General features: G+C 42.1%; 2 protein-coding genes across 8 annotated transcripts; one reads left to right on the top strand and one right to left on the bottom strand.

Annotated features, from left to right (window-relative positions):
- Positions 1-22: 22 nt before the first annotated feature.
- On the bottom strand, positions 23-19294 carry LOC122879551 (extracellular calcium-sensing receptor-like). 5 transcript variants are annotated; one of them, XM_044203784.1, is made up of 10 exons: positions 18772-19294; positions 17860-17981; positions 16849-17122; positions 16431-16525; positions 15841-15991; positions 15422-15707; positions 14487-15311; positions 14144-14365; positions 13895-14018; positions 12079-13659 (listed from the first exon to the last, which is right to left on the bottom strand). In XM_044203784.1, exons 4-10 carry the CDS (start codon positions 16495-16497, stop codon positions 12746-12748), a joined length of 2589 nt encoding a protein of 862 aa, XP_044059719.1. In that variant the 5' UTR covers positions 16498-16525; positions 16849-17122; positions 17860-17981; positions 18772-19294; the 3' UTR covers positions 12079-12745. The 5 variants fall into 5 exon arrangements, with proteins under 5 accessions (XP_044059722.1, XP_044059719.1, XP_044059721.1 ...); XM_044203786.1 differs by having other exon boundaries at positions 16849-16932; XM_044203785.1 differs by lacking the exon at positions 18772-19294 and having other exon boundaries at positions 16849-16932; positions 17074-17122; positions 17860-18563.
- On the top strand, positions 6241-23051 carry LOC122879546 (extracellular calcium-sensing receptor-like). 3 transcript variants are annotated; one of them, XM_044203772.1, is made up of 9 exons: positions 6241-6625; positions 6776-7124; positions 7600-7887; positions 8437-8988; positions 9103-9324; positions 10098-10221; positions 10327-10799; positions 10898-11002; positions 21941-23051. In XM_044203772.1, exons 1-9 carry the CDS (start codon positions 6402-6404, stop codon positions 22256-22258), a joined length of 2655 nt encoding a protein of 884 aa, XP_044059707.1. In that variant the 5' UTR covers positions 6241-6401; the 3' UTR covers positions 22259-23051. The 3 variants fall into 3 exon arrangements, with proteins under 3 accessions (XP_044059707.1, XP_044059708.1, XP_044059710.1); XM_044203773.1 differs by having other exon boundaries at positions 6243-6625; positions 10898-10994; positions 21933-23051; XM_044203775.1 differs by lacking the exon at positions 21941-23051 and having other exon boundaries at positions 6335-6625; positions 10898-11968.
- Positions 23052-23176: the final 125 nt, after the last annotated feature.

The raw sequence follows: 23176 nt of genomic DNA, 5'->3' as shown, positions 1-23176 counted from the left end.
CAACAGGTTAATTTATGGCATGTTACTTATTTTCTTTTCCCATTAGGTGCTGTTTTGTATTCTTTTCTGGGTTTAGTAAAATAATGTAACACTTTGGAGCAAACAGGCATAACAACAAGCCCTCCAAGCTGGAAGCCAGAATGGCAAATGACTCCACAGCATCTGCATAATTTCCAGGGGAGCTGATGTTAGCAGGGATGAATGCCAGCCACACAACACAGAAGATCAACATGGTAAAAATAATGAAGTTGCCCGGCAACTTACGGGCCAGAAAAGCTAGTACAAAGCACAGACAGGCCTGTAGACCAATATATCCCAGAACACACCAGAATGCAAAGCTGGAGCCCACACTACACTCCAGTATGATCTTTGAGCGTTCATATTGTGTATTTCGGGATGGAAAAGGGGGAGCATCAATGAGCCAGGAAGCGCAGATAACCACCTGAACCAGAGTGCAACTGAAGATAATGACCCTCTGCTGCTTGGGCCCCAGCCACTTCATGATGTTGTCCCCTGGCCTGGTGGCAGTGAAAGCAGCCAACACTACCAGAGACTTCCCCAGAATGCAGAAGATGCAAAGTGAAAATGTGATGCTAAAGGCAGTGTGGCGCAGCATGCAAGACCAAGATGTTGGCTCTCCAATGAACACCAGGGAACACAGAAAACACAGAGTCAGCGCGAACAGGATGAAGAAGCTTAGTTCAGAGTTATTCAAACGGACGATGGCTGTGTTTCTATGAGAGAAAAAGACTGCAAAGACAGTTATAGTGAGGCAGGCACCCACCACAGAGATCACTGTCAGGGCTATACCCAAGGAATCATAGGCCAAGAACTCCACCTTCTTGGGGATGCAGGCTGTTCTGTCTTTGTTTGACCAGAAGTCCTCAGGACAAAATGTGCACTCTATTGAATCTAAAGGGAAGAAGATTCAAATATTATCTGATTGTAATTGAATATATTAGATTAGATTTTTATTGTTTGATTTTAAGCTCACTTGTCTCATTGCTAATTTTGCCACTGTCACATGGTACACAGTCAAAGCAGCAAATAGGCTCCCCACGACGGACAGCCTTCCGGGACCCTGGAAGACAGCTGGCACTGCATACAGACACTGACACCTAGGGAGCAAATAATGGCTTTCAGCTCTGCATTCAAAAACACCGTCAAAACCATCAGTTGAGACTGCTCCAGACATGCCATTAGGTTTTCGGGTTCCTACCAATATAATTCAAATGCAGCAAAATTATCCAACTTTGTCTACCTTTCTGATGAGAGCTAGGGAGAGGGAGCCAGAGACTGAGCCCAATAAAACAAGGGAAGAGTACATCCTTCAGAATGATGTTCTTAACCATTGCATGACCAGGTTAAGCAGATAGTGGTCCCTCAGGCAGCCCAAGATGAAATACTTACCTTGGACCACTTTATGCCCTGGGCTGGCCACCTAGGGAAACACAAGACCACTGCTTGCATTAAACGGCCACTTACACTGGCCTAGCTTGCATTCAGATGTTGCCCAGTTCTGTAGGAGTTGCCCTCAGTGCCAGAAGGCAGCAGTTTAGGTCCCCATCTTCATCCCAACCCTGTGTTGGCACTGTAGGAAAAAAGCAAAACTGGAAAACGATGCAGGGTTCCACTGCTGGTTGTTGCTGCTTGAGGCACATCTTGTTTGGCCTGAGCAAAAATGTGCCCCCTAAAACAGAGCTGATAATAAGTGAGTGCCCGTCAAATCATGGTGGGATAGGGATTTGTGTTATCCCTTTGTTTCTAGAATAGTCTGATCAGCCATTATATATGTTCCACTTTGTGTTCAGTCAGTATGTTGGGTCAGTTTTGTCTTTGTTTGGGCAGTTTAGGCTCTTCAGTTCTTTTCACTTTATGTTAAGGTATCATAACCTGAGTTTAGTTTTGTTTAGTTGACCTCTTATATGGTGCCAGAACTTTGTTGCATATTTTGTATGTTCTTTTCATTTGTGGGTAAATAAAACATACTTCTTGAAAATCTACCATTTACTCCTCATGCCAGCTCAGGACACTGAGAAATGGACTGAAAGCAACACGTAGACTGCAACATTTAAAATGGCACTGATGTTTAATCAGCACCGACTCTAAGAGGGTCTTGAGGTAAAATAAAAACTCTATATGGTACAAAACGTATTACAGCTCGTCTTTGTATCTACATGCATGATCTCAGAGATGTTAATGATCAATGTCCAGTTTAATGACTTAGGGTCATATAGACTAACACTTAGAGGGAGGAGTTAAAGAGTTTGATGGCCACAGGCAGGAATGACTTCCTGTGGCACTCTGTGGTGCTTTTTGGGGGGATGATTCTTCCGCTGAAGGTACTCCTTTGTTTGACCAGCACGTCATGGAGTGGGTGGGAGACACTGTTCAAGATTTACAATGTCACTGGCCTCACAGATCAGTTTGTTGAGCCACCACAGACTCGTAAAACATCCTCAGCATTGTCCGGCAGATGTTGAAGGACCTCAGACTCCTCAGAAAATAGAGGCGGCTATGTCCCTTCCTGTAAAGAGCTTGAGTGTTCTTAGCCCAGTCCATTTTATGTCCATGTGTACTCCCTGGTACTTGTAATAGCCAGCCAGTTGTTGAACAACAATCTGGCAAGGAGTGATAAGAGAGCCAGAGAAGATATACTGCAAGAGGATGATTGCCGGAGACCAGAGTCAGGAGTCAGGGAGGAAAACCATGCCAACACCCACAAACATACAGGCACAGGGGAATACTAACACACAAGGAAAGAGAAAAACACAAGACAACACAAGGGAAACTACAAGGGCACTGTGGTAGTTTTGGTGTTGACACCTCCTGTTTTATTTTGTAGTAGTCTCCTTCCCTTGTGTGTCTTGTGTTTTTACTTCCTGTCTGTGTTTTCCCTCCAGTTTTGATTGTTGGTCCTCCCTTGATTGTTGGCACCTGTGTCTTGTTATCTCACCTCCCCTAGGGTATTTAGTCTTGGTCTCTTCTTTGTTCTGTTCGGATCATTGTTGTATACATGGTGTTGTTCCTTGCCAAGCCCGTGATTGTGTTATCTTGGATTCTTTGTTCTCCGGTGATTTTTGGATTTTGGCTTTTGTCTGCTCATTACCTGTCTGCTCACCTCTGCCTGTTCTTGCCTGCATTCCACCCAACAATAAACACGGTAGTCATCCAGCTACTTCCGCTTCCTCGTCATCTGCTTTTGGGTCCACATACCTGCATATAGCACCTCGCCTCACGACAGAATGATCCAACCCAAACATGGACCCAGCAGGTAAAGACCCGGAGGTAGCACCCTACCACTTAGCACTGGCTAACAGAGAGATTCTGGTAGGCCAGCATGAACACTTACTCCAGTTTCTGACAGACAGCCATCAGGCCATTGTTTCCCAAATCATTCAGTGAACCCAGCAGGTCTCCCGACTCACCACCCAGCTCTCGACAGCCGGCACTGCTTCGCCTCCAGATTCCGGTCACTCTCCACCACGCCCTGTCTCTGCTGGATGGCAGGAGCCATTCCTCCCTGTCTCTGCTGGATGGCAGCAGCCATCACTCCCTGTCGCCACCGCTGGATCGCAGCCGCACCCTGTCCTCGCCCCCGCCGCTGGATCACAGCCGCACCATGTCGTCGCTGCCGCTGGATATCAGCCGCACCCTGGACTCTCCGCCGGACCTCAACAGTTCCCAGAACTCTCTGCTGGATCGCAGCCGACTCGTTTCCCGGCTGGATCGCAGCAGCTCCGTACTCCCAGCCCTGAGGTTTCGAAGACGGCGCCATGTCCAGAGGTCCAGTCGCCAGTGCCATGTCCTGCTGCCACGCCGACTCCAGTCCCTGCTGGGTCGCAGCAGCCCCTTGCTCCAGGCCCTGCTGGGTCGCAGCAGCCCCTTGCTCCAGGCCCTGCTGGGTCGCAGCAGCCCCTTGCTCCAGGCCCAACCGGGTCGCAGCAGCCCCTTGCTCCCGGCTCCAGGCCCAACCGGGTCGCAGCAGCCCCTTGCTACCGGCTCCAGGCCCAACCGGGTCGCAGCAGCCCCTTGCTACCGGCTCCAGGCCCAACCGGGTCGCCGCCCTGTCTTGATGTCCCGCCGTCGCCGGCTCCATGCCGTGGTATCCAGTCGCCGGCTCACCGTCCTGACGTCTCGTTGCCGGTTCCCGGCCCCGCTGTACCGCCATTGGTCCCTGAGTGGATGGGCAGGCCTCCAGAAGGGGTCAGTCCTCGCCATTGGCCTCCAGAGACTCTCGGGCTTCGCCGCCGGCCTCCAGAAGGGTTCCGTCTTCGTCGCCGGCCTCCGGAGATCAGCTCTGAGGTCCCCAGCTCCGCACCTGTCCAGCCCCCGGGCCGTCCGCCCGAGGTCCCCAGCTCCGCACCTGTCCAGCCCCCGGGCCATCCGCCCCAAGTCTCCCACCTGGCCCTTGAATGACCCTGACCTGTTCTTGCCTGCATTCCACCCAACAATAAACACGGTAGTCATCCAGCTACTTCCGCTTCCTCGTCATCTGCTTTTGGGTCCACATACCTGCATATAGCACCTCGCCATACGACAGGCACGGCCACAGCCGAGTTATAAGTTATAGTGAGGAGACAGGCAAAGTAAGTGAAATAAGACAAGTTGAGTCATACTGTTACACACCCCCACAAAGAGAGAGAGCAAGGAATTAGGCAAGTTATAGCATAGTCACCCTTGGCCACAAAGCCTGGCTGAAAGCTGTTTTGAAAGTGTGCACACTTTGGCTGCAGATGGGGGTGGAGAGGTGAAGCTAGAAATTGGGTTATAAGCTATAGTAAGGACACAGACAGTGCAAAGCAAGTGACATAAGACAAGTTGAGCCATATTGTTACACACCCCTAAAGAGCGCGCGCGAGAGAGCATGTAATTAGGCAAGTTATATACAGTATGTGACCTTCTCATTCTTGCATCTTATTAATGACAGAGTTATACTGGATTGGACATCAGCAGTCCCGCCTAATTTGCTAAAGTAGGTTAATGCAGACTGAATGCCAAATAGTAAATGAGGTAACAGGACAATGATAATAGAGATAAAATGTCCTATGAAAGAAAAGACATATTTTTGTAAATGTCAGTTTACTTGCCAGTAAAACTAATGCGGTCTAATGCAATATATCTTACCTTTTATGAGGGTTATAATGTTGCATTCTGGGTGAAACAGTTTCAGAGAGGTGTTGATTCAACGTCATGGTTTTTTTGGAGGCTGTAGTTTTTGGCACCATTCAGGGCAAGCAGGTTGTCCACTAATCACAGGATTGGTGGTTCGATCCCCAGCTCCTCCTGTCCACATGTTGCAGTGTCCTCGGGCAAGACACTGAACCCCAAATTTCTCCCGATGGTTAGATAAGCACCTTGCATGGTAGCTTGCTGCCATCAGTGTGAGTGTAAATGGGTGAATGTAAGGTAAGTTGTAAAGCACTATGGATATTAGCGCTATATAAATGCAGCCATTTACACAGTATTTATTGGATGTGCTTTACTTAACATACCAATTTCAAAATGTCACTAATTTCTGTGTTACCAGAAATAAACTGTTTGTTCATGAAGTTTGGCTAGCAAATCAAACCAGCTAGTCAGCAGCAAAGTGGAAAACAAAAACATAAGTCTCACATTGTGATGTACACAAAACTTAATCCTGCTCTCACCATGATAACACAGGTAGACACACAGACTGTGGGGACTGCCTAACGAGAAAATGGTCCGCTTGTCGGACAGAACAATTATACTTCTATTTTAATCAATACAGCTGTCAACACATGCCACATAACATGTACAGCTACAATTTGAAGCTTCTTTTTTGGGCTTCAAGGCCTTCCCTTTTACACACAGAGCTACAGTGATTGTGTAATGGGCTTTAAGCACTGCCAAGACACGGTTGACCACACAGCAGTGCTGTGACTGAACGCATCCAGTGTAGACAATGATGGAGGACAAAAGCTGCTGATGCACGTGTTGGTTTTGCTATACGGCCACTGTAGACAAGGAAGATTAAAGCCACATGACTTTGTTTGAAAAAATCTTAGAGTAAGAAAAAAATATTAATAATAATAATTAATGTCATATTCTAAAAACAGGACAACATTATACAACTTGAATACTGACTGATAAAACAAATCGAACAAACAGACAAATACAGTAAATCATGTCATTAAGAAAGAAAATATTTTTATTCACCCTAGACCAGGATAAGGTGTTACCTTTAATGATGTCACAATTGCTGTATCTGGGCGGCCCCCTCAGCTTTATGTGTGCTAACTACAGTGTATAAATCAGATGCGTCCTGAAATATCATAATCCTTCGTATGTGACCTCAAAGGGCAGCTACTCTTGTATATTCAGCCGTTAAAATATTTAACATTACTGAGCTTAAGTTTTCTTTCAAACCTAGGTCAGCCATGGCAATGCCGGCTGCAAAGGTTCTTATGTTTCTTTCTCTCTTTGGGGGCAAACCAAGCTCAGCTGCTGCTCTGGATAGCTGTGTTTTCTTGGGGGAAGAAGACAAAAACAGTCTGTATGAAGACGGAGATGTAGTTATTGGGGGCTTATTCCCTCTACACTACAGCCCTGTGTCTTCTCTTCCAACATACAAAACAAAACCAACACGTAATATGTATAAGTAGTAAGTGAATATTTGCATGTATTTGATTGTAGCTAGCTTGTGCAGTACACAGTAGATTTCATTTTATTGGATTTGTGTTTAGGGTAATTTTATATACACATATACTGTATATTTGTGCCGTGTGAAGAACTGCTTTTCACTTCTGTACAGTTTCAACTCTCGTGCCTTGCGCTGGATGCAGACGATGACCTTTGCAATCAAAGAGATCAACCAGCGCAGTGACCTACTGCCACAGCTCAAGCTGGGTTTCCACATCCGTGACAGCTGTGATGACATACCTGTGTCTCTGAGAACATCTTTGCTGTTGGTGAACGGCCAGCCAGAGAGAGGCTCCAGAGCCGAGAGTGTGAACAGAGACAAAGGTCCAGAAAGTAATAGCAGCTCCAAATTAGGCTGTGCTGCCGTACAAAGGACTGTGTCCCCAGTAATCATAGGAGATGCTGCTTCTGGGGTGACTATCGCTCTGCTAAGAAGCCTGGGTTCTTTCCATATCCCTCTGGTGAGACTGCCTAACTGTCTGAGCACTTGTGTTGTGATAATATTAATAATATATCTGTTTTTGCCATGTTAAATCAGTCTTTTATGGTTTCTTCATATTAATGAGGTGCCATCCAGTTGCAAATCATTGCTGTCCTATGAAAACTACTGTTCTTTAACTTGTCAACTGTTCAGAGAATAGAACAACAGCCGCATTTCAGCTTTCTCATAAAGCATTTTTCAGACAATCCAGTGGGTTTTTAAAATGTATTATTTACCTTAAGATGTAAAGAAACATTTCAACTGTCCATATTTTAAAGACAATATTAACTAATTTTCCTTTTTAACCTTTTTCATTTCAAGTGCAGGGAAAAGTCTGCACCCCTGAATGCTTGCAAAGATGGTGGTATTGTTTGGTGAAATTTGATGCTTGTTCAACAGCCTTTTAAGTGAGCCAAACTGTGGAGAAGGTTAACTATTGTTTTCTATAATACCAGGTGAGCTATTTCGCATCCTGCAGCTGTCTGAGTAACCAAAGGGACTTCCCCACATTCATGCGCACCATGCCTAGTGACGCCTTCCAGATCAGAGCCCTGACACGGCTGGTTAGCTATTTTGGCTGGACCTGGGTGGGAGTCATTGGTTTGGAATCTGATTATGCTCGCTTTGCAATCCAGCTCTTCCTGCAGGAGTCAGTGCAGTACGGTGTGTGTGCTGCCTACACTCACTTCTACCCTGTAGTCCTGAGTCAGAAGGCTCTAGATGAGCTTCTGGATGTTATTCAGGTACCTATGGGTCACTACGAATTTTTCATACATACAGGGGGTAAGACAAAATAAAATGAACACCTGAGATAAATACTACCTTTCTGAAGCATACAATTTTAAATCTTCGTTAGGGTAATTTTGGAATAGTGTCAATTCAATTCCATGTCCTTTGTTTCGTCCATAAGTCTAACAAAATAATTAGAAATGTGAATATGAAGATTTTCTGCACTAATACTGAAAAAAATAGCTTGTTTCATTGATAGTAATTTAATTGATTGTAGTTTCATTGATATATGATACAATAAAAAAAATTGTAACGTCATCAAGTTTAAGCTCACAAAGCTTCTTGTTATTTTATTTATTTATTTTTATTTATTGTTGCACCCCCATGGCGTGTTAATATATATATATTAATTAGTCCTGTATTTTAAGGAATCTAAATTATTATAGGTGCTTGAATGTGAATCATATTTCATAGGAGTTACAACACACCATCACTTAACAAAAATTCCTAAAACAGTTTAAATTGCATTAAATATTAACTTTATCTACATTTCCACTGTTTAGATGGCGTCCTCAAAGGTCATTGTTAACTTTTGTAGTGAGTCAGAGATGCAGGGCATTCTAAGAGAGATTCGACGTCGGAATATTACCGGCCTGCAGTGGATCGCCAGTGAGGCTTGGGCCACTGCCAAATCACTCTGGGAAAAGTTTGGAGATCTCCTGACGGGAACTTTAGGATTTGCAATCCGGAAAGCTGATGTGATTCCAGGGCTGAAACAACACCTCACTAGTCTCAGACCATCCTATATTCATGAATCAGGTTTCTTGGCAGAATTTTGGGAAGAGATGTTTAACTGTCGACTGAATGCGTCAGTGAACAGCCACTCTCACGGGGTCGACAACTACCTTGACAGATTGCCATGTAAAGGGACAGAGGATTTAAATGATGTTTACTCTCCTTATTCTGATGTGACACAGCTAAGAGTGTCCTATAATGTCTACAAGGCTGTGTATTTGGTGGCCCATGCATTGCAAGATATGAGTAACTGCATAGTCGGACAGGGACCTTTCCTGAATGGCACCTGTGCAGACCCAAAGCATTTTGAACCGTGGGAGGTGAGGCTTATAGTTGGTTAAATATTATTAGTAGTATAAATTTTAAAAAGGGTGAGCAAGAAGTCAATACACCATAATTTTTGTTTAGATAACCTGTTTTCCTTTCTCTCTCAGCTAATCCATTACATGAAGCGTGCAAATTTTTCTGCACTGGGGGAGAAAGTCAACTTTGATCAAAACGGTGACCCCATTGCCTATTATGATCTCTTGAACTGGCAAAGGAGGCCTGATGGCTCATTACATTTGGTAAAAGTAGGTTTCTATGACGCCTCTTCACATGCGGGACGCAGCCTGATCATAAATGACTCAGTGATTCAGTGGCCTGTTGGGAAGCAGGTGTGTTCTCTGCAAACAGGCTTGGGACCATGTTCACCTCTTAGATTGTTGTATGTACTGTTGATCAACACATAAGCTATTTTCTTCTTAATATTGTGCAAAATACGAAGAAAATGTCACCTTCAAATATAACCTACTCAAGCTGACATCAAAATTGTGATAACAATTAGCAGTTCATTATAATAATAATTTTAAAGGCTACATTTGCAAATGGGTAATAACTGAGTTGATTACAAAGGGAAAATGGTATTTTACAAATGTAATATATGAATGTTTTACTGCAAATTGTATCACATTTGTATTACAGCTCTAAAATACATAAGAATTTTTACACAAAATGTCAGATTACAGCTACATGATTTTTCTTTTTTAATATGTTATTGGAGATTGTAAGATTAACAATAGTGTTATCTGACAAACGCATGAGCATCAGTTCTCTATTAATCATCTGGTGACTAATTCACTATTTTTGTAGTAATTAAGTCATTATTACATAAACAGTGAATTATTTTAATATTACTCCATCATAATCCTGTTGATTATTTATTACAATAATGGCTTGTTCACAGAATTGTATTTAGCTTTAGTAGTAACACAGCTTTTATAGATCACGTTGAAATTGCTTTGCATACTTTCACCTATTTGTCTGTACCTGAAATAGAGGCTGCAGAGACCGCTACTGCATAACAAAGCAGAGACAGAAAACCAAAGAAAAGATGGTGAATATTGATTGAAATCAGTGTCTTTCTGAGTGGCTGAACTTTCCATCTCAGGCTTTCCGGTCTGTATGCAGTGACAGTTGTCCTCCAGGTACCCGCATCGCCAGGAGAAAGGGGGAACCCATCTGCTGTTTCGACTGTGTCCCCTGTGCTGAGGGAGAAGTTAGTAATAAGACTGGTGTGTTGTGTTCTGTCTTTCCTGTATTATCCAAATATAAACTGGCCTGCGTGTATCTAAATGTGGCTTCTCTAAACTAAAAAGTTATCTTCTCTCCATCTCCAGATTCTTTAGAGTGCTCACGCTGCTCAGAGGTCACGTGGCCCAATAAAGCCAGAGATCTCTGCATCCCGAAGACTATTGAGTTCCTGTCTTACCATGAGTTAATGGGTATTGTGTTGTGTGTTGTATCTGTCCTCGGAGCTTGTATTTCCCTCTCCATTCTTGCAATATTCTTCACATGCAAAGACACAGCACTGGTTCGGGCCAACAACATGGAACTGAGCTTCCTTCTCTTGGTGTTTCTTGCTGTCTGTTTCCTTGTTGGCCTGTTGTTCATTGGTGAGCCTTCAGACTGGCTTTGCCGTATCAGGTACCCAGCATTCGGGATCAGTTTTGCCCTCTGCATTTCATGCCTACTGGCCAAGACAATAGTGGTCCTAATGGCTTTTAGGTACACACTGCCAGGAAGTAATGTCATGAAATGGTTTGGACCCAAACAACAGAGAGCCAGTGCACTTTTAGGAACAGCTGTCCAGGTAAGAACACTTTCTATAAGTCAACTAAATCAACTCCATGAATATTTTTTTCAACTGTGTCGATTAAAAATTTACATCCTGTTTTTCGCTCCGCTCAGGTAATAATCTGTCTAATCTGGCTGCTCACCAGTCCACCTCATGCCAACAACAACACAGATTACCACAGTGCTACCATCATCATCGAGTGTGTCACTGGTTCAGAGGTTGGCTTCTGGTGTGTTCTTGGATACATTGGCACCTTGGCCTGTATGTGCTTCCTAGTGGCTTTTTTGGCTCGGAAGCTGCCTGATAATTTTAACGAGGCGAAGTTCATCACCTTCAGCATGCTGATATTCTTTGCAGTGTGGATTACTTTTATCCCAGTTTATGTGAGCACAGCTGGGAAATACACAGTGGCTGTCCATATTTTTGCTATTTTAGCCTCATCTTTTGGCCTCCTTTTTGCATTTTTGCTCCAAAGTGCTATATCATAATTCTGAAACCGGAAAAAAACATCAAGAAAAACATGATGCAAAGATGAAAATGACAGTACATTACATATGCTGATAAAAAAGAATGTATAAGAAAGGCATTTTAATGAAATATCTTTGTGTTGTGTTGAAATATTGTTGCTCCAATGCTAGCTAACAAGTTTTCTCTAATGATGCAACTATTGACAGTGGGAAGGAATTTCCTAAGGGGTGCTATGTGAGTAGAAGGTAGTGAGGTACAGGGTTACACACATTGGGGTCACTTGTAGACCTAGAAAAGGAATGACCTCTGTCTCTCTAGCAATAGTTCATTCTGTTGCCATACGTGCATGACAACAGCTGTGTAGAAAGGAAGAGCCTTTGCTTAGATAACCAAGGCCAGAAGATAGTTTTCTCTGTCTCAGTCTTAGATGAAGAGACAGACTGGCACCACTTTAGAATGTATTACATGTGACCTGCTAAGTACAACGTGACTTAGGCAAGCATTAGAGTTCAACACCCAATATACATATTTAGGTCAGTAAAGAATAACCTTGTATGGAATGCATCGTAGACTCCATATGGCAAGTAAAGGGTTAAATACTGGGCATCAGGAAGAGACCTTAAGATTTCGGTTTTGGCACTACCACGCTACTGTTCTCTGTACTGCTTTTGCAATTCTCCTCGGCCGAGCTTCAATAAATATTTCTGCTCAAGACATCCTGAGTTTCCTCAAACCTACAAACCTTCTTCATCAATAGAGGGGACCAGCTCACAAGAATTTCCATCACAGACAGTACGTTACAACTAAATAGGTACAACTGTACACATATATTTCGATTTTTAATAAAAATGTCTATTGCATATAGCGTTCTTCAATTTTCCATCAGTATATTACATAGAATATTAAATCAAGTGGAATACATCTTATCCATGGTTAAAAAGGGTCTTTTTTAATGTATTATTTAAAGTGTAAAGTGTAACAGTAAATGATAATGACAAAATAATGAACATCTAGGAGACAAATACATTTATTTTGATAATGAATGTAATTTGCATAATCAAAAACAATATTTACTGTATTGTTTTGATTACAGTAGAGATTTTGTTTGATTATTAAATTATTAAGGATGATGCAGAATTTCATTTAATTTCAGTGTGTCCCCAAATATAAGCAACTCATATTTATCACGCAAAGATTTTGCATAATTAACAGTTACAATTTAATTTACATACACACAGTGAAAATCATTTGTTATGAAATAATAAAAAAGGCATGATAATTAATAAATATCAAGTATATTTCCATCCATACAGTTTTGTGCATCTTTAATGTCATATTATGTATAGGACATTTATTAATTAAATATCAGACTTGTAGATGCATCTCTGTATTATATAAAATGCCACAACATCTTGCTTCACTCATATACTACTGCTTCCCTATATTATATAAAAGTTAGAGTTAAAGTAGCATCATCTTTTAAAATTAAGGAATCATAATTTTTTGCTCACAGTTTTTCCCATGACATGTTTCTTGGTATTTTTCTCTGGCTTGATCAATATTATGTAACATTTTGGTGCAAAAATGCTAATTAATAAGCCAAATGCTGAAGACAAAATTGCAAATATTTCCACAGCTACAGTGAACTTTCCAGGAGAGCTTACATATGCTGGGATAAAGGTGATCCAGACAGCACAGAATATCAGCATGCTGAATGTGATAAATTTGGCTTCATTAAAGTTATCAGGCAACTTTCGTGCTAGAAATGCAAGGATCAAACATATTATTGCAAGGATCCCTATGTACCCCAGCACTGCATAGAAAGCAGCCTCAGAGCCTGTGTTACATTCTAAGACAATCTTTTTATTGCTGTATTTGAAAACCATGTCTGGGAAAGGTGGGTTTAACTTAAGCCACAACACACATATCAATATCTGAATCAAAGTGCAGGAGCAAACTATGATCCTTTGCTGTGCAGCACCGAACTTTCCTGCAACTTTGTTGCCAGGAAATGTGGCTTTGAAAGCTGTTACAACAACAATAGTTTTCCCCAAGACACAGGAAATGCAAAGTGCAAATGTCACACCAAAAGCTGTGTGGCGCAGCATGCATGTCCAGACTGTGGGTCTGCCGATGAAAGTGAGGGGACAGAGAAAACACAAACAAAGAGAAAACAAAAGGAAACAGCTCAGCTCAGAGTTGCTGGCCTTTATCACAGGAGTTTCTCTGTAGCAGATAAAGACCATCATTGTGGCCAGGCACAGAAAGACCCCTACCAGGGATACAACTGCGATAGCTATTCCCATCGGCTCATGATATGTCAGGAACTCAACTGTTTTAGGGATGCACTCATCTTTCCTTTCATTGGACCAGTATTCCTGTGGACAGGGTGTGCAGTCAGCTGTACCTGTTATACATGAACAAAAAAAATGAGGTCAGTGTCTGGATGTTACATTTCCAGCAATGAAATGACACTTCAGTAAAAAATAAATGCAATGCATTTAAAGCAAGAAAATGCAATATGGTGCAGTAACACTAACAATAATATTCTAAACAAGAAATATATGCAAAGACTAAATGCATGCTATGATATTGGACCGGTTGGATTGGTTTGTTTACTATGACATACATGCTTTTGATACCTGTTGAGTTGGCTATAGTTCCATCAGCACATGGGATGCAGTCAAAACAGCAGGTTGGTTTTCCTTTTATTTGAGCTTTCCTGGTTCCTACCGGACAAACATTAGAGCATACCGATGTTGGAACCTGAGAAAACAAAGTTTAAACAATATAATAATAGTGCTGCTATATTCAATTAATTGAATGTTCCTACAGGACACATGGTTCAAAATGTATTAGCTTATTGTATGAAGAAAAGTCTTCACGATTACCATTTTCCCTGTCCTCCACACAATTGCTTCCTCCTTGATGCTGAGCTTATAATCACTGCTAGCAGCAGAGGCAAAATGACCCAGTGTGACATGTTGCACCTGCCCATCTATCAGCTGCCAGTTAATAATATCATAAGAAGCAGGAGGGTCACCATTGACATCAAAAAACACATTATCCCCAAACTGATTTCTAAAATTCACCCTTTGTAGGTGATCAGTGACCTGAGAAAAGGGACAGATTATTTGTTAGATAGTGTTCATATTACCAAGATAACTTCTGTACAGATACATTCATTTGCAGACAGTTGGCGGTATTTCTGATTTTACTTGCACTATTTCTCACCTCTTTGGGCTGAATTTCTGATGCATTCAAACATGGCTTTATTGTTTTTTCTGCAGTTGGTTGGCAGAACACCAGCTGATGTAGGGCATGTGCAATGGCATAAACTGCTTTATAGACATTATAAGACACTCTGAGCTGTGTGACATTGAAGAACACATCCTGGGAATTCATTAATGTCTCATTGCCTGTACATATTCCATTCATTGCCTCAGTACCTGTGTGTTCCCCAGGTAAAACAGGTCTACAGCCCACAATAATCTCCCAGAAATCACTCACAAAGGCTGCACTTGGATCAGTATAAGGGCTAATGCCTGTAAGAAATGGTTTTAGATTTGGAATAGCCATCTTCTGTACCACAAATCCTAGAGCTCCACCAAAAGCTTGGTAGATTTCAGGTGTGGAGGATTGAGTTGCTGTTATCCAGGCCTCACTGGCAATCCACTGAATTCCCGTAATGTTCTGTTTCACAACCTCTTTCATCAAAGGGTAAAAGTCACCCTCTGGAACGAAAGCCAGAATGACTTTGACAGTTGACTGCTTGATCATTTCCACCACATCCAGAATTTTATCCATAGTGTATGTTCGTAGAACTGTTCCGACAAATGCAATACAAACCCCAAGCTTTTTAACCTCTTCAGTAAAAGCTAGGATCCCATTCCGCCCGTAGTCATTGTCTGACTGTATGGCCCCAATCCACTGCCAGCCAAAACGTTTGACCAGTGCTGCCAAAGCTTTTGCCTGGAAGTAGTCACTGGGGATTGTCCGGAAAAATGTAGGATATTTAGCTCTGTCACTCAGGCAGGTACATGTTGAAAAGTAACTTACCTATAAAAAGAACACAAAAAGATGTCTGAAAAATGCCACAAAAAAGCACAACAAAAGCATCAAATATCACAGAACACTAATCTAATAAAACACATCATTTAATCTCTTACTATTGGCACTTGAAATGGTCCAAGAGCTCCAGCCACAGCTAAAGACTGAGATGATCCTGACTCTGCTATGACGGCAGATATAGCTGGAGGACAAGGGGAAGTCAATTCTATCTCCTCTGGTCCACTAGCCAGTGTTAGTGCAGCACGTAAAGTATTTGTAGGAGATGAACAAGAATTAAGGATCCTATAGCCAAGAGATATGTTTGGCAGGAGAGCAGGATCTTTGTTGATTTCTTCAATTGCAAATATCATCACTTGGGTCCACCGAAAAGCTCGCAGGTAAAATCTAAAAAGGTTTCAGTGATTGAAATAGGTTGTAAAATTACAGAGCTGCTGCTGTACATACAATGGCAAGTTTGTAAGACAAGAGTAGAGGAGGATGAATGAAATATGGAAAAGTCAGATATATTAAAACTTACCGTGCACACTTTGCTCCAGGTGGCTTGCTCTCGAATGTTGAAGTGCTACTTATGTCTTTGTTGAAAACCGGGAAAATACCCCCGATCATTATGTCTCCTTGCTTGAACAAACTTGGCATGTCAAACCGACCCAAAAGCTCACAGCCACAAACTGGGTTCAGGTAGGAAACAAACAGAGATAAGATAATAGCTCCCTGCAGCCCATGCATGTTTGCTTGGCATTTTTTAAAAGACACGAGGAAACAGCTCTTATAACAACTGTGTCAGATGCATGTAGACGTGCTCTCTTCATAAAAACCTTACTTATTTCCCACAGGGCATAGCAATCTTAGATGGGTAGGTAAGGGATGGGTTAGGTAACGTGCTTCCCTGTTTGAACAAACTGGTTGCTGTAAAACATTTTTAAACCTGAGATTCTGTGGCTTTGTCCTTTCAGTGTATTGATTTGGACTACGCAACTCAAGAGTTTTCTGCAGCTAATAACATGGTTCTTCATGACAGAAACACAGCAATGCTCAAACATTCACGTTATATTTTAACCATCTCAAAAACTTCAGACATCAGAGCTCACCTCGGAGCCCGCAGCTCACCTGTCTGTGCGTCTCTGCTGCTCAAACTGCTGCTGACAGGATTCTCCTGATAAAATGATGCATGCATACAGTAATACCTCAGCTCCTGATTCACTCTTGAAAAAGAAGATCGGTAGGGAAGATGTTAGTTCAGTAAATATTAATGCTACATGTTACTAATGATTGATTACAGAACATTCTTAGCTGATTTGTTACTGACGCTTATTGGTTCTTCTTAAAAAGAACCTGATGTCTTAATTTGCTTTTCAGGAGGCATATTCACCAACAGTAGGCTAATAAAGTTGTTTAAAATGTCAGAAATTAGCTAACACCTTACACCTGAAATGTAAATATAATAACAGTTGACTGATGTTACTTTTGTCCAGTGGAGATGTTTTTAATTCTGTGATGTTCGAAACATTTAAACTACAATACTGACCGCTTCAGGTTCACCGCTGTTCATTCAGTTCACAGACGCCAGATCATCAGGTCAGGTCTCCCCCATATCTCGCTCTTTCATTCTCTGTTAAAGTAGCCCACTTTTTGAAGAAAACACAGAAACCTGGCAGCGCTGCATAGACCTTAATGGTAATACTATGAGGACTTAAAATTACAATATAGTTTGAGATCTGTAATAATATTGGTAGGGAAAATTCAGCAGCACCTTAAAATTGATAGAGCCATGTCCCCACCATCCATACTCAAATTTCCGCCTATGATGTGGAATGATAAAAAAACATGTTTTTGTTTGTGTCTACATTTAAGTGTATGTCAAATGTTCATAAACGTACTCACAGGTCATAAGGAATCTTATGTTTTAATTTGCAGACCGGCCAAGGTAGAGAACATTGGTAAATCCAACCAAAAGCTACACACATTGTGAGGCTACTTTTGAAATGTGGCAACTCTGGTGCAGGAGTCTATTTGTGTTTTTTGAGAATGTTATTTAATGTGTGTGTTTGTCTTGTTTTATGTACTTATTTTTTATGTGAAATAGTTTAAAAAATGCCATAATAACAATAATATTTCAAATCTGTTTTAAAGGTGGAAAGAAAGAGACCTGAGAATGGGGATTGTGTGAATACTGAATTTTAGGATAGCTGGTTGATTAGTGTAATAGGTCTTCGTGGTAGCAGATGGTCTTTAGTTAGTTCAGTATGGGATCTGTCAGAGTTGAGTGCTAATGTCAGCATCATAATAAAGGTAACAACTTATCATTAATTAATGCATTCATTAATGCATGACCCTGCATGCATGACTAATAAACATATGAACTAATGCATAAAGTATGATTCATTTAGAAGGGTTTGTGACCTTTATTAATTATTACTTATGATTTTTCTGTAATACATGCACCTGTAATTTAAACGTGAATTCTAAAGAAGTTCTGAATGACCAAAAACAGATCTGACCAGAGTGTCTGATTGGTCAGCAGTAGCATATAACTTACTTCTCAAGAGTTGAACACTGGATTTCTGTATCCGATTCCTCTCTTCATACAAACCAGTAGGTGGCTGCTTCAGCTGTCTGTACGCTGTGTGTATGCAGTAGCAAAACACAGCTTTCCTTAATCTTATGAAAGGATGAAAACAGACACCTTATGAAATAGTTATTCAAAATATAAATCATCTCACCCTTGTCACCTGCGATGTTTTAGTCAATAATATAAAAAGATTTCATGAGATTATACAAATCATTATCATATGTCTCCTTAAGTAAGTACTCCTTAATAAGTTTTCTTGCAGTTACTGAGTTCTATTATTATTTTTGATACTATATTAAATATAAAAAATAATGTTTTTGACAATTTTGGAAGTCCAAGGTAACCAAGGGGTGCTACTGTAAAGACCCCACCTCCCTTGGCAGGGTCAGGGGTGCGCAAGCCGGCTAACTTCCGCTTTAGCCCTCTGCTAACTTGAATGGGGACAAAATTATTTAATTGTGCAGCTCTTCTAGTCCAAACGTTATTGGACCAAATGGATCAAATTCTCATGCTAAAACGAGTCATTTCGCAGGGGTTGTGAAGCCCCAAAAAAATGTATCCACCATTTTACAGCTGCTTCTTTCACAATGTAAGTCTATGAGAAACAGTCTTGTGGGGCCAGTGTGCATCACGTGACTGTCACAGTCTGTCATGTTCTCTCCAGCCACTCTCCTTCACTCTGCACTCCCTCACCTGAGTACTAATGCAAATCACCTGTCACCTATCTCACACCTGCACGTAATCAGCCACTCTACTCCCCTATATAACCCAGCTCCTCACGACAGTCTGGGTCCGGTCTCGTTAATGACTAAGGATAGGACGCTAGTTCCCCTGAATCATTAAACGCCTTGGACTCCCTTTTCCTGAGCATGCTATTACCAGCCTCCAGTGCCTCTTCTCCGGCTCCTTCGTGCTCCTGTTTTCCGTGTGTGTCACTCCAGCTCCAGTCCCCGTGTGTCTACAGTCCTCCGTGAGTCTACCAGCCACCGGTACCCAGTGCCTCTTCTCCGGCTCCTTCGTGCTCCTGGTCTCCGTGTGTGGCACTCCAGCTCCAGTCCCCGTGCGTCTCCAGTCCTCCGTGAGTGTCGCTCCAGTCTCCTGACCCGTGTGGACCTAATACTCAGTGCTCCGCCACCTCCATTCCAAGGACTGTATACTTTCTTCCATTCACTATCAACGTACTTGTGTAATAATAAACTCTATCATACCTGCCTTGTGTCTCCGGCCAGTTCTGTCCGTACCAGTGACGGACCCGGAAGTTTGAATTCCACAGTTTGGCCGCTATGTCAAATTGGCTTCAAAGCCTGGCGCATTTCCTGGAGGCTTGACTATGACGCCTCATGTTTGCACCTCATGCACGTCTTCTATACTGGACCACTGATTGACTACACTACAAAGTGTATTAATAAAGGATGCTTTGATAGCAGTTGTTGATTTGGGGGGATGTTTTGTGTTCCCTATCTTCTTTACTTTTTCAGTATTTCTTAGTCTGTTACCCCACTAAACAATTGCAAGTTTAATCATTAATTAATCTTATACAGAAGCAAACGTTTTGTCCAACATTGATATAATGCTGTTAAAAATTAAATTTAATATACTGTCTACTCCTATACACAATATTTATGATGAAATAAAAATGGGGGGGGGGAAACCCGAGTCAGTATATTCAGTTTATTCAACACATCACACAAGTTCATGAATTACAACAATGTCTTGTGTTTCTACAATATCTGTCAGACTATGCAATAAAATTAGTTTGTGTTTTCCCCCTAAGGCCATTTGTTGGACACTTCTGATTTACAGATTAAAGCGTTCTTGCTGGTATTTTCCGCATCAAATGTTTTTTCGAATTTTTCTCTGGCCTGAAGATCATAATATAGAATTTTGGGAAGAAAATGCATGCCAGCAAACCAAAACTGAAAGCAAGAATGACAAATATTTCCACAGCTACAGTGAACTTCCTAGGAGAGCTGACATAAATGTGATCCAGACTGAACAGAATATCAGCATGCTGAATGTGATCTGTTTGGCTTCATTAAAGCTGTCTGGCAGCTTACTAGCACGAAAAGCAAGTATAAAACACAAGAGAGCACGACGTCCGATATAACCCAACACAGAATCCAACAGCTGAACCCAGGGCACACTCTAAGATGATCTTGTCTTTATAGTACATCATGTTAGTATACAAATCACCACCTGAATGAGGGTGAAAATCCAAACTCTGAGTCTCAGCTGTGTAGGACCAAACCATTTCATCACATTACTGCTTGGAAGTGTGGTTCTGAAGGCCATTAAAACCACTATAGTTTTCCCTTGACCACAAGGTATAGAGGACAAAGGTGATGCTGACTGATGTGTGTTGCAGCATGCAGGACCGCTTAGTGAAACGGACAGCATGGTTGCTGTTGTTGAGGCAGCAGTTGACCCCTCCTTTCTCTCCTTTTTTCGCTTTCCATTTTCCTTGCCTGCTGCTGTCATTATTGCGCAAATGGCTGTGGTGGTCACATCTCTGTCTCTACTATATGCCAATCCCCATTTATGGCTTCCTGCCGTCTTCCAATCACAAAGGGCATTTCTATGACTTACAGCTGCTGCAGTTATCCTGCACATGATCACTTGAGGGGTAAGCAGCTCGGCTTCCTGGTTGCTGGTGAGGAGACCTTGTCAATCCCTTTTCTCCCACAACTTTTCCACTGCTTTCTATTTCTGTCTCTTGTCTTTTCACCTACTTTTTCCTCTAGCTTTTGTATCACAGGTGCCTTTAACTGGCCCAAATTCATAGGCTGATCTCCCATTATGCTTGGTCACATACACCTTCAGGTGTCCTTTTAATATTTTTCAAATAGATGGGAAGCCGGGATTGAACCACTGACCTTCCACTTGGTGGACAACCCCCTCTACCACTAAGCCACAGCCGCCACACAGGCACACACGCTCAAACTTGTTCATGGCCTTACGAGTCCCTAGTGGGCATGGTTCTCTGCAGACAGACCTTGGCACCTGACTAGATAAAACACAGAAAGGTAAAACTCATTGCAGCAAAATGTTGTTCATGTCACAGACATTGCAATGTTTACAAAGTTTCTATAAAGTAAATATTGTCATTCAGCTGTGAAAGGACAAAAATTAAAATACATTTTGTTCTCCATTGTGTCGAGACTACCTGTCCATCCCACATATTCCATATGTGCGGGGACTGACCCTCATGAGGGCAGCTAGCCTGGACATTCTTTGAGACACATCAGCTGTGGTGGCCACAGTAATAGGTAGAGCGGCAAGATAGTCTCTCCACTCAGAGAACCTGGGTTACACATACCTCATTACTGCTTCCTCCCCAAACTATTTTGACTTCCAGTCCTGCTGTCCCGACGCCGGTTTCCTGTCCTGCTGTCCCGACGCTGGCCCCTGATCTGGTTCACCGGCCTCCAGTTGACTCCCGCCTTCGCAAGCAAGCCTCCAGAAGGTCTCAGCCTTCGTCTTCACCGCAAGCCTCCAGAAGGTCCCAGCCTTCGTCTTTGCCGCCAGGTTCCAAAGGGTTCCCGCCTTCGTCGTTGCCTCAGGCTCCGGGTCGTCCGTCCAAGGCTCCCAACTCCACACCTGTCCAGGCTCTGGGTCGTCCGTCCAAAGTCCCCAGCTCCGCGCATGCCCAAACCCCAGCCGTCCGCCCGGATCAACCCACTCCCCATGGTGGAGGACGACCACCGGCCGTTTTTTTGGGTTTTTTCGTTTTTTTCAGCATTTGGGATCAGTTTTGCCCTCTGCATTTCATGCCTACTGGCCAAGACAATAGTGGTCTTAATGGCTTTTAGGTCCACACTGCCAGGAAGTAATGCCATGAAATGGTTTGGACCCAAACAACAGAGAGCCAGTGCACTTTTAGGAACAGCTGTCCACGTAAGAACACTTTCTATAAGTCAACTAAATCAACTCCATGAATATATTTTTCAACTGTGTCGATTAAAAATTAACATCCCGTTTTTCGCTCCACTCAGGTAATAATCTTTCTATCTGTCTACTCTGTTTAATCGAGTGTCTCACTGGTTCAGAGGTTGGCTTCTGGTGTGTTCTTGGATACATTGGCACCTTGGCCTGTATGTGCTTCCTAGTGGCTTTTTTGGCTCGGAAGCTGCCTGATAATTTTAACGAGGCGAAGTTCATCACCTTCAGCATGCTGATATTCTTTGCAGTGTGGATTACTTTTATCCCAGTTTATGTGAGCACAGCTGGGAAATACACAGTGGCTGTCCATATTTTTGCTATTTTAGCCTCATCTTTTGGCCTCCTTTTTTGCATTTTTGCTCCAAAGTGCTATATCATAATTCTGAAACCGGAAAAAAACATCAAGAAAAACATGATGCAAAGATGAAAATGACAGTACATTACATATGCTGATAAAAAAGAATGTATAAGAAAGGCATTTTAATGAAATATCTTTGTGTTGTGTTGAAATATTGTTGCTCCAATGCTAGCTAACAAGTTTTCTCTAATGATGCAACTATTGACAGTGGGAAGGAATTTCCTAAGGGGTGCTATGTGAGTAGAAGGTAGTGAGGTACAGGGTTACACACATTGGGGTCACTTGTAGACCTAGAAAAGGAATGACCTCTGTCTCTCTAGCAATAGTTCATTCTGTTGCCATACGTGCATGACAACAGCTGTGTAGAAAGGAAGAGCCTTTGCTTAGATAACCAAGGCCAGAAGATAGTTTTCTCTGTCTCAGTCTTAGATGAAGAGACAGACTGGCACCACTTTAGAATGTATTACATGTGACCTGCTAAGTACAACGTGACTTAGGCAAGCATTAGAGTTCAACACCCAATATACATATTTAGGTCAGTAAAGAATAACCTTGTATGGAATGCATCGTAGACTCCATATGGCAAGTAAAGGGTTAAATACTGGGCATCAGGAAGAGACCTTAAGATTTCGGTTTTGGCACTACCACGCTACTGTTCTCTGTACTGCTTTTGCAATTCTCCTCGGCCGAGCTTCAATAAATATTTCTGCTCAAGACATCCTGAGTTTCCTCAAACCTACAAACCTTCTTCATCAATAGAGGGGACCAGCTCACAAGAATTTCCATCACAGACAGTACGTTACAACTAAATAGGTACAACTGTACACATATATTTCGATTTTTAATAAAAATGTCTATTGCATATAGCGTTCTTCAATTTTCCATCAGTATATTACATAGAATATTAAATCAAGTGGAATACATCTTATCCATGGTTAAAAAGGGTCTTTTTTAATGTATTATTTAAAGTGTAAAGTGTAATAGTAA

This window comes from Siniperca chuatsi, linkage group LG7 (assembly GCF_020085105.1).
Source record: "Siniperca chuatsi isolate FFG_IHB_CAS linkage group LG7, ASM2008510v1, whole genome shotgun sequence".
NCBI classification, from domain to species: domain Eukaryota; kingdom Metazoa; phylum Chordata; class Actinopteri; order Centrarchiformes; family Sinipercidae; genus Siniperca; species Siniperca chuatsi.
The sequence above is the reverse complement of the archived record's forward strand: the minus strand, read 5'-3'. Positions and strand labels throughout refer to the sequence as shown.